The sequence below is a fragment of the Aethalodelphis obliquidens genome, unplaced genomic scaffold, assembly GCF_003676395.1.
Source record: "Aethalodelphis obliquidens isolate GAN/ISIS:26980383/991018 unplaced genomic scaffold, ASM367639v1 scaffold28, whole genome shotgun sequence".
In the NCBI taxonomy this organism is placed as follows: Eukaryota; Metazoa; Chordata; class Mammalia; order Artiodactyla; family Delphinidae; genus Aethalodelphis; species Aethalodelphis obliquidens.
In genome coordinates this window covers 6,578,478-6,589,742 of record NW_020837972.1, presented here as the reverse complement: position 1 = coordinate 6,589,742, position 11,265 = coordinate 6,578,478, and the positions used below count along the sequence as shown (strand labels likewise).

At 39.4% G+C, this 11,265-nt stretch overlaps 1 protein-coding gene across 4 annotated transcripts in view; it reads left to right on the top strand.

The window, feature by feature from the left end:
- Positions 1-8,011: 8,011 nt before the first annotated feature.
- The window catches only part of SVOP (SV2 related protein), an 88,792-nt gene continuing 85,538 nt past the window's right edge, over positions 8,012-11,265 (top strand). For 3 of the 4 annotated variants that reach the window (XR_003436670.1, XM_027124476.1, XM_027124477.1), the window contains exon 1: positions 8,031-8,220. Coding sequence is in view for 3 of the 4 variants with exons in the window: in XM_027124476.1 (XP_026980277.1) it covers positions 8,186-8,220 (35 nt within the window). In the remaining variant the exon portion in view is untranslated. Of the gene's footprint in view, positions 8,221-11,265 lie in introns of all 4 variants that reach the window. The other variant, XM_027124475.1, reaches the window with a different exon arrangement.

Genomic DNA, 11,265 nt, shown 5'->3' with positions numbered 1-11,265 from the left:
CAAAGTCCCAGCTCCTCCGGGGAGGGTACACAGAAGGACGGGCTCCCGGAAGAAACGGGAAGTGGTTCTCGCCGGAGGACTGGAGTCGACGGACCACCGCCTTGTTTTTCCTTTTCCCCCTTAGTCAAGGGCGTCTTCGTCGGTTACTAAGGGAGACCGTGCGGCCCGGGGTCGCTTGGTTTTCAAGTTTTGCTCGGGCCCTGTTCATAGTTACACATATCCCATTTGCAGAAGGGACTCTGGGTCATTTTTATTTTTCGGTGTAAAGAGGGCGACCCCCGCCTGTAAACGGGATCATAACTTGGCCACCTTTAGTTATAATTGTCGTCGGAGTGGAAATGGATCTCAGAGGAAGGGCCTTTAATGAGCATGGGGCACATCTCTGACGACACCTATAGAGAAACCGAGACCTTTAATAATAACAGCCACCAAACTTATTGTTTACTTAAATGCATTGCTAAGTACGTTACATGCATTATTCATATTCAGTCTTCACAGTTTTTACATCCCAGGAAATACAAGAAATTTAGAGAAAAAGTCTTTTGACACAGCTTGTAAGTGGTGGAAACAAGGTTGGCAGGCAAGTCTGTGTGTCTCCAGAATAGCAGTGTCCAATAGAAATATATGGAAGTAAACATTTTAAATTTTCTAGTAGCCACATTAAAGTGAAAAACAACAGATAAAATTAATTTTATCAATATCTTTTACTTGACCCAATGTGTCCAAAATATTGTCATTTATATGGAAAAATTATTAATGAGATAATTTACATTCTTCTTTTGTACTAAGTACCTCTCAATTTGAACCAGCCGTTTTTCATGTACTCTATAGTCACAAGTGGCCAGCAGCTACTGCGCTGGACAGCACTGGAGCCAGAGAGGATTTGCCCTCCCGTTTAATCACTTCCCCCAACTCCAGAGCAAGTAGTCGCAACTGCTTTAGTAAGGAAATCAAAGTTCTAGCTCAGTGGTTCTCAGAGTTTTTGGTCTCAGGACCCCTTTATATGCTTATAAATTATAGAGTTTTGTTTAAGTGGATTATACCTAACTATACTTATACTATTAAAAATTAAAATTGAGGAATATGGAGAATCCTGACTCATACACTGGGTTTCACACTTTCCTTGCTGTAAACATAATAATTGAAACCGCTTGCCAAACACTTGATAGCGGCTAGATCCCTCTGCTAAGTACCTACGTGCACTGTCCTATTTCATCCTCTCAACAACCCCACCAAGTAGGTTCTATTAAAATCTCCACTTCAGGGGCTTCCCTGGTGGTGCAGTGGTTGAGAATCTGCCTGCCAATGCAGGGAACACGGGTTCGAGCCCTGGTCCGGGAAGATCCCACATGCTGCGGAACAACTAAGCCCGTGTGCCACAACTACTGAAGCCCGTGTGCCTAGACCCTGTGTGCCACAACAAGAGAAACCATCGCAATGAGAGGCCTGTGCGCTGCAACAAAGAGTAGCCCCCGCTCGCCACAACTAGAGGAAGCCCACGCACAGCAACGAAGACCCAACACAGCCAAAAATAAAAACAAATAATTTTTTAAAAAGATGACTTGCTAGAAAGTTGTGTTACATGTGCATAAAGTATAATGTATTAAAAAAAAATCTCCACTTCACAGAAGAGGAAAGCCCAGAGAAGTAAAATGACTTGGCCAAGGTCACACAACTGGTTTGTGACCAGACAGGATGTCAGGCAGATCTGTGTGGATCTAAGGTCTGTGTCTTAGGCTGGACACTTCTGCCTCAGACTTAGTCCATCAGGATGGGACCATTACTACCCCACACTGTGATCAGTACTCCACATTGTGTTGGTTTCAAGTACCCACTTGGGCACATGGTCTTGATTCCAGCTGGGGTAGTTAGGAAGGAAGCATAACTGGTTCTTACACCTTTGAAAAGATGCTCCACCTTACTTGGTAATGAAAGAAATGCAAATTAAAACTCCAATCAGAAAACATTTTTTTCCACCCATCAGATTGACAAAGCATGAAAAATACAATACACAGTGATGGTAAGTATATGGGGAAACAGACACTCTTGGGCATCCCTGGGGGAGAGTAAATGGGTGCCATCTTCACCCTGGGCAATTTGGACTATTTACAAAAATGACAAATCTGCATACTCTGTGACCTACATATTTATCACACACACATTAGAATGAAGATATGTATTGCAGCATTGCTGCTAATAATAAAAGACTAGAAGCATCTAAATACCTAGAAAAATTATAGTAATCCCGTGTAGTGGAGTACTATGTGCTATGAAAATAATGCACCAGCTCTTGTGTACTAATAAGGGAGATTCTAAGATGTGTTGTTAAGGGAAAACAGTAAGGGGCAGGGCAATGGAAGAGAATGCTATTATTTGTGTGAGAATAAGATTCAGTGTTTATAAATATAGAGATAATTAAGAAACTGGGGACACTGCTGGCCTCTGGTAAGGGAACTGTGTGACTGAGGCCACCTTTCGTCCTTTGAGAATTTTGTGCTATGTGCATGCATTATTATTCAAAAAATAATTTAAAATTTTAAACTTGAAAAGCATCATCAAAACACAGGGGAAATATAGCATCAAAATTATTACTCCTTCTGGTAAAAAATGCTCATTAGAAGCTCATGAAAAGTGAAAAAACAGGCCACCTAATAGGATAAATATGATTCCAAATTTGTAAGAAGACGTCTGTGTATGTCTGTGTATGTGTCCCTGCATCAAAAAATGGCTGGAAAGCTATACCCCCCAAATGGTAACTCTGGTTATCTCTTTGTGGTAGATTAGTAGTAAGTTTTAGTTTCTTCTGAATGTTTTTCTATGTTATCTGAGTTTCTACCATGATCATTTATTTCTTTCATAATTAGAAACATTTTTAAGAGATGACTATATAAGTCTATCTTTCTTTATGCAGTAGTTCTGAATTGTTGCAGCCTTTGTAACTCAAACCCTCCTTTTCTGATTGATCTCCAATCTCCAGAGAGATCCTAAAATCAGCTTTTAAGCTTGCTTTACCTCTCAGATCCTCACAATAAACCCGCCTTTAAGCCTTCTTGGGAGCTCTTCAATATAAATCCTTTATAAAAATAATTGATTTGCAATAAGTAATTGTGGGAATTATTACCTAATTTATATGGTTGATCAGTTCATATTTCACATACATTCGTGTTCTTAAATCAGCAAGCCCATGCAAGTTTCCAAGAACTTGGATATGGTTTTTTGCATGTCTCCTCCTATTTGATGTTACTTTTTATGTTGTCAAACAGTGCCTGGATTCCTTTTTTACTTTCCAGTAAGAATGAGATTAGCTTAAAAGTCACTTCCTCCTGTTCAGACAGAAGCCCTGTAAGACTTTAGCCCATTGCTTCCCAGAACATCTGATCATAACATCTTAAAAGTCACAATTATTTATTTTTCTAATCAGGAAGGACCTTAATCGAAGAGGCCATGAGAGGCCAGCTCATCTGACTCGTGAGGAAACTGAGGCCCAGAAGAGTTAATTGATAACAGAATTAACTTCTGCCATCAATTAAACTAGTCACCCCATTTCCTGGCAGAGACTCTTGTGTTTTTTCTCTACTGTCTTTTCTGAGAGTTTCAAACATGGGGAACAATACAGAAGGGAAGCTGAGTGTAGTAGCCAGCCTCCAAGATATGCCCCAAAGACCCCCTTATATTTGATGTGATCCCACATCAAATAAGGCTGACATGTGTAACCAAAAGATTATTGTGATAAGGACAGTATGTAAATTTCAAGGCCAGGTCATAAAAGACATTCTCACATCAACTTTGCTTTCTCTTGGACCACTTACTTTGGGAGAAGCCACTGACCATGTTAGCTGTGAAGATGCTCAGGAGAGGATCTTCTTATGGAGAAGTCTACTTGTCAAAGAACTGAGATCTCCTGCCAACAGTCATCACCAACTTACCAACCATGTGAGTCCGCCATCTTGAAAGTGGACCTTCCTGTCTCATTCGAGTCTTCATATGAGACTGCAGCCCTGGCTGATAGCTGTCTGCAACCTCATGAGAGACCCTGAGCTACAACCACCCAGATAACCTGCTTTTGGATTCCCGACCTACAGAAACTGTGCAAGATAATAATTGGTAATATTTTTCAAAGATGCTAAGTTTTGGGGTAATTTGTTATGCAGCTATAGATAACTAAGACACTAGGAACAATGTTCCTCAAAATGTGGGCCTTACACGGCTTAGCTCAAAAATCCCCTGACTTCTTGGTTAAAAGTGTAGGCTCCTGGCTCCATCCCAGCCAAATGGATCAGAATGTATCAGTGTGATGCCCATACATCTGCATTTTGACAAGCTTCAGCTATTTGGATAGCATCCTAAAGTTTTTTGGCCATATCCAGATGTCACCTTTACTTTTAATTTAATTTTCTTTTTGTCTGTAGAAGTCACTTTATTTTCTTTTCATTTTATTTTTTTATTGGCGTATAATTGCTTTACAATGTTGTGATAGTTTCTGCTGTACAATGAAGTAAATCAGCTGTATGTATACATATATCCCCTCCCTCTTGAACCTCCCTCACATTGCCCCCATCCCACCCATCCAGGTCATCACAGAGCACCGAGCTGAGCTTCCTGTGCTTTATAGCAGGTTCCCACTAGCTACCTATTTTACACATGGTAGTGTATATATGTCCATCCTAATCTCCCAATTTGTTTAATTAGTTTAGTTTAGTTTTTTTATCTATATCACATAAATATTTTAAAATTTCTTTTGTTTTTAGATTGTTTTCACATTTGGAAAAAACCATATTTTTCTAATATACATAAAAATAAGTATCTGTATTTGATCATTTAAGTAGGCTAAATGTTTATCCCATGTATCACCTAAAGTCATCTCCATTACACTCAAAAGTAAACACTCTATACTTGGTAGAACACTGAGACAGAGGAACAGAGATCATTTGGAAATGATGAGAGTTATAGCACCCCACATGTTCTCTGGAACTGGACCAGTTCTAAGCGCTGGCATCTGTAGCATCTCCTTCCATTCTCACCACACTCTTGGACAGCAGGCAGGGTAATGTATGATTAGTGCCACTTTTACAGATGAGAACACAGCCACATACAGGTGGAGAGGCCGGTCTAAGGTCACAATGCTTGAATGCAAGCCCTGTCTCCTGTCTTCCTGCTCAAACTTTTTTGCAAGATACACTATTCCTCCGTGGCCAAATAACCCATAGAGATCTAGAGAAAGGGAAGGACACCTAAAAATATAGAGGGAATACTATTGTGAACAAATGTTACAAAACACACAAATTTACTGGAACTGGATCATAGACCTAAGTGTAAAAGCGAAAACGATAAAACTCTCTGAGGAGTTTTTTCATAGGAGAAAAATCTTTGCAACCTTGGGGTAAACAAAGATTTCTTATGTCACAAAAAGCACAAATCATAAAAGAAAAACAATCTGATAACCTCAATCTTATCAAAATTTAAATTTTTCCTCTTTGAAAGATACTGTTAAGAAAATGAAAAAGTATGCCACAAATTTCAGAAAAATTTATAATACATATATCTAACAAAGACCTGTATCCATAACGTGTAAAGAACTCTTACAATTTAGTAAGAAGACACACAATTCCCCTCAAACTGTCAAGATATTTGGACAGACAAGACACTGCACAAAAAAGAGATATAAATGGCCAATAGGCACATGAAAATATGGTCAACATAATTTGTCATGAGAGAAACAAAAATGAACACCACAATGCCATACCACTATACACCTAGTAGAATGGTGACAGTTAAAGAAACTATCAATGCTGTGTGTTAGTGAGGATTTGGAGCAACTGGAATTCTCATACATCACTGATGGGAATGTAAAATGATACATACACTTTGGAAAGCCGGCAGTTTCCTATAAAGATAAACATAATCTTACCTCAATGACCCAGCCATTTCACTCTTCCCTATTTATTTATCCAAGAGAAATGAAAATGAAAATCTACACAAAGACTTGTACATGAACGTTCACAGCTACTTCATTCATCATAACTCCAAATTTAGAAAATCCAAAATGGTCATTCATTGATGAATAGGTAAGTAAAATATGGCATATCCATACAATAGACTATTGCTCAGTGATAAGAATGCACTACTAAAACAACACAGTAACACTTAGGAATCTCAAAGCCATGCTGAGTGAAAGAAGTTGAGACACAAAAGAATATGTACTTTACGCTTCTGTTTATATAAATTCTAGAAAATGCAAATTAATCTATAGTAATAAAAGCAGCTTAGTGGCTGTCTGGAGCCAGAGATGAACTTTTGGGGTGATGGAAACATTCTGTATCTTGATTGCGGTGTTGTTACACTTTTTCTTTGCAAGGGCATATGGGCTATTTATACATGTTTGAAGAAATGTCTATTCATATCCTTTGCCCACATTTAAATTGGGTTATTTGTCTTTTACTGAGTTGTAAGGGTTCTTTACATATTTTGAATGTAAATCTCTTATTAGTTATATGATTTTCAAATATTTCTCTCATTCGGTGGGTTGTCTTTTCACTTTCTCCATGGTATCATTTGCAGCATAAAGGCATTTAACTTGGATATGGTCCAATATATCTGTTTTTTGTTTTTTCTTGTGTCCCCTATGCTTTTTGATGTCATGTCTATGAAACCACTGCCTAATTCCAAGTCATAAAGACTTATTCCTATGAGTCTTAGATTTTTATCTAAGAGTTGTATAGTTTGAAATCTTGCACTTAAAAGTATTCAAAACCTTTTAAGCATCTCTGTGTTGGATCTGGCTTTCGGTTTGTATGGAGTTGAGTAACCAACTGTCAAGGTTTGCTTGGAGCCCAGCACTTTCCAGGACATGGAACTTTCAGTGCTATAACTCAAGTCCTGAACAAACCAGGGTGAGTTGGATCCATTACCAATAGACCTCCAACTTGCCAACCCTGATATAAATTATTATCCCTACTCTCTAGGGCTTAAAATAGATACTGAATCTCCTCACTTGAATGAAAGATGTTTGTTTTCAGTTTACCAATCATTTATTGAGTGCTCAAAATGCAAAGCCCTGGGGTTGAGTGTAGCTAGGAATATAAAATTCCAATTTCAGTGTCCATAAATAAATTTTATTGTTCCAGGCCCTTGGGGTACATCAACAAACCTTTATGGAGCTTAAATGCTAAAGGGGGGGGGAGACATTCTAGTGGAAGGGGGATGGGAGAGCCATTAAACAAGATGAAGAGGATTTTGAAGGCAGGGATTTGGTTTTATTAATCTTTGATTCCCCAGAACTGTAGAAATCACTCACTAATGCTTGTTGAATGAATGAATGAGTAGCTTTCTCCTACTCAACGTACATTTTTTTGTGTGTGATTCATTTCACAAGACCTCAGCTCTGTGGGACTTCCCTGGTGGTCCAGTGGGTAAAACTCTGTGCTTCCGATGCTGGGGGCCTGGATTCCATCCCTGGTCAGGGAAGTAGATCCCGCATGCATGCCGCAACTGAGTCTGCATGCCACAACTAAGAAGCCTGTATGCTGCAACTAAGACCCGGCGCAGCCAAAATAAATAAATATGTAAAATAAAATAAAAGACCTCAGCTCTGTGATGTCAATGTCACTTCTAACTTGTTCTCTGTCATATGCCCGGTGAGTCTTACAGTGCCTGGCACACAGTAGGTGCTCAATAAACAATGCTTCAATGCATGAGTACGTATACAATTTTTTCATTCTCTGCATTTTGTTATAGCAGCCTGGGTTTCAAGAATATTATACCAGTTACAACCTTAATGAATCCCTACAAATAAACATTTAGAGAGGCTTCGTCAAGCAAAGAGTGCTCATTGGTACCTAGACAGCCATTTCACAGGCTGGTGTGCCCCACAGGCATCTCAGTAAAACACCACCAGCCACAGACAGCCTGTAAATTCCGCTAACCAGAAGGGCTCTTCCCGCCCCCTCTCCCCGCGCAGCTAGCCCTGCCCTTCACCTCCTCCTCTCCGCCCACTCTCGCCGCGGTCTCCTGGCGGCGGCGGCTTTGTCTCTTGGGCTGGCCCCTGGCGGCTCCCTCCCCGGAACAGCTGCCACCGAGGGAGGAAGCCGCGCGGTCCAGAGCCCTAGTGCTGAAGCCCCCGAGCCCTCGTCATCCACCACCACCATGTAAGGGCCATGAAAAGGGCTCGTCCTGGCGCAGCGCGGACATGGAGGAGGACTTATTCCAGCTAAGGCAGCTGCCGTGAGTATCCTGGGGGCGAGTGAGACGCAGACAGGTTTTCCTTTAAAAAAGGAAAACCTGCAGAGGGGCGTCTCAGCGTGGCTTCCTGAATTTAAAGGGAACTGTTTCAGAGGAGAGAATTAGGCCTGGAGGAGACAAGCCATTTTCCTACCCCATCAGCTCAGCATCTGTATCTCTGACTCAGTTCGATTTTTCAGATCCGTCGGAATCTTATGGGGACCTACCCATGTTATGTTTTCCCTTATAATGGCTCTCAATCCTAAAGGCATTTTGAGGTCTGTGTTTTAAGAAAGCATTAGCTGCTGTTTTGAAATGCGGACTGAATTGATGAGTCCATGCAATGACATCGGTCCTTTCCAGTCCTTCTCCTATGCTGTGAAATTCCTAATTTTCCTGCAAGGTCTTTTAGAAGGGAATGATACTGATGTTGCAAACTGGTTTCTAAAAAGCAGGGATTCCTTCCTAGAGAGGAGGCTTCTGCAAAGTCTTGTTGTTTATGAAGTGTGTGAATGAGAGGGCTGTGCATCGTTGCTGAAACCTCTTGCCTTCTGAATGAACGGCTTTTGTAACAGCTAGCTAGAGTGAGACTCACTGTCGGCTCTCCTTGGGAACTCAGAAATACACTGCTTAGAGGATTGGAATTTTTCAGGGATGCCAAATTTGCTCTGAAAATCTTGGGGGAATACAGTCATGCGTGGCAAGTATAGGGAGCTTGTAAAGGGGCTTCCAAATGTCTCCTACCACAAGCTGATGGTGATTTGTTAAGCAAATTCCAAGAGTATGAGATGGGGCATTAAAAAGAACATTAATGGGGGTTTTGTTTTAATTTTTAGAAGTACTAGCCATTTGGATGGTAAAACTAGACACCATTTGGAATTGTTGGAAAGGATACATTGTTGTTAGTATGTGTGTATTTTCTTGACTTAAATGTTTTTTTTCTGTCTAAGCCACTGAGGAATTCTCCCAAGTGACTTTTAGCGTGACTGATACAGCTCTCTGAAGCTATAAGTACTGAAGGGTATTGTAGTGTCTGCTTCTCAATCAGTATAAAATTAATTTTCATTAATATTTTTAATTAATTAAATTTTTACTTTTAAGCTTTTATTAATTGATCCTCAAATAGCATATCTTATGTAACACAGCATTATTTCACAAATGCTAAAGGACACTCAGTTATAATATCCAAAGCTGATGTATGAATACATAAAAATGTACATATCTGAGTGCAGATATCTCAAGGAAAACATACCACGTTCATTGAAAATAAATATCATGTTTAATATTATCATATTATCTATGATAATAATATTATCCTATTATCTCTAAATAAAAATAATTCAGAAACTAAAATATGAAATTTGGTGCTCAGAATAAGAATACGTATTGGAACTGCAGTTTTACTGGGATAAATTTTCAAATGCTGTCAGAGCATGTGAACTTTGCAAATTACTCAAAGATTCATGTATATTTAATCTAATATATAGACATGACACTAGAATGACAATTCCTTCCTTAATTTAAAAAAGTAAAATTAATAAGAATTTTTTACTTCAGCTTTAAATTAATTTAGTTTTTATACTAATATATAATATAATGTACTAATATAATATATAGATAGGGAAAATAAAGTTCAAAAAGAAGCACAAAAATAAAAGTAAGTCTCTCTCTTCCCAAACCCCAGTGGTAAGTTTCTTGATTATTTTTCTGATTTTTATACACATAAATACATATAATATCTATTAGAGAGGCCAAATTGTGTGCTGGTTAAGAGCACTGACTCTTGAGAAGACAGACTTGGCTTCAAATCCTGACTGTGCCACTTCCTGGCTGTGTGACTTCGAGCAAGTGACTTAACCTTTCTGAGACTCAGTTTCCTTAGCCATAAAATGGGAATCATAATAGTACTTGATTCAGAGGGTTATGGGGAAGATCAAATGAGATAATATGTGCTAATGCCTGGCAGATACAAAGAAGTCACACATATTAACTATTATTATTATGACATCTGAAAAATAATTTATAAAAACAAAATCTATAGACTCCTTATGCTGGACTCCCCCAAAATGTAATCTGCAAACCCCAAAGTACATTTGAATGATGTCAAAATTAGCCCTGAAATATGTTAACCTCCATTTATAAAAAAGAATAGAAGAAAAGGGGCAGCCATGTGAATCTGAGTGGGTTACACATCACGACATAGGTGTTTTTTAAACCACACCCTATATATATTATTCACAGATTGCTGGCAACAGACTGCCTGAGAGCAATATGGATTTTTAAAAAATCAGAGTGCCTTGTAGAGGGTGGGCAAGAGTGGACCTTGGAACAGGCTCAGTCCCACAGGAGGCCAAGTGTTAATAGATTACAAGCTGCTAAGTAGTTAACAGGGTCAGGGGAGGGGGAAGAGGGATGAGGGTGTCTAAGAAGTAGTCCTTTCCTGCTGTTAGAGGCACCTTCACACAGCTCTAGGATGGGTCATTTGAGACCACAAACAACCTCTGCCTTTCACCTGCTGTCCACTCAGGCACAGCACTATGGACAGGAGATTCAGAAAGCTGAGATTTTATATCTAGTTCTGCCTTACTGTGAGATCTTATGCAAGTCAGATTTTCCTGGGTCTCTCCTTTCTAGGATGATTTCTTGAAAGCAAGTTATGCAGACTACATTGATTGATTGATTGATTGACTCATTCATTCATTCAGTGATTTTCCTGGGTACCATCCTAGGTCAAGGGATTCTACAACCAAATAAGATACATGGTCTTTGCCCTCAAGGAGCTCACAGTCTAGAGCTTCAATGTCCAATACAGTAGCCACTAGCCAGATGTGGCTATTTAAATTATGTAATTAGTATGTGAAATAATTTTCATATATAATACACAATATAAAATTTGACTTATAAGTAAAGTAGGTGGTGTTTGAAAAATCCGTTCCTTAGTTGCCTTAGCCACATTTCAAGTGCTCAGTAGCTACATGTGGCCAGTGGCTGCTGTAGTTGCATCGTGACAGCATGGGTCCAAAACATTTCCGGAACTGCAGAAGGTTC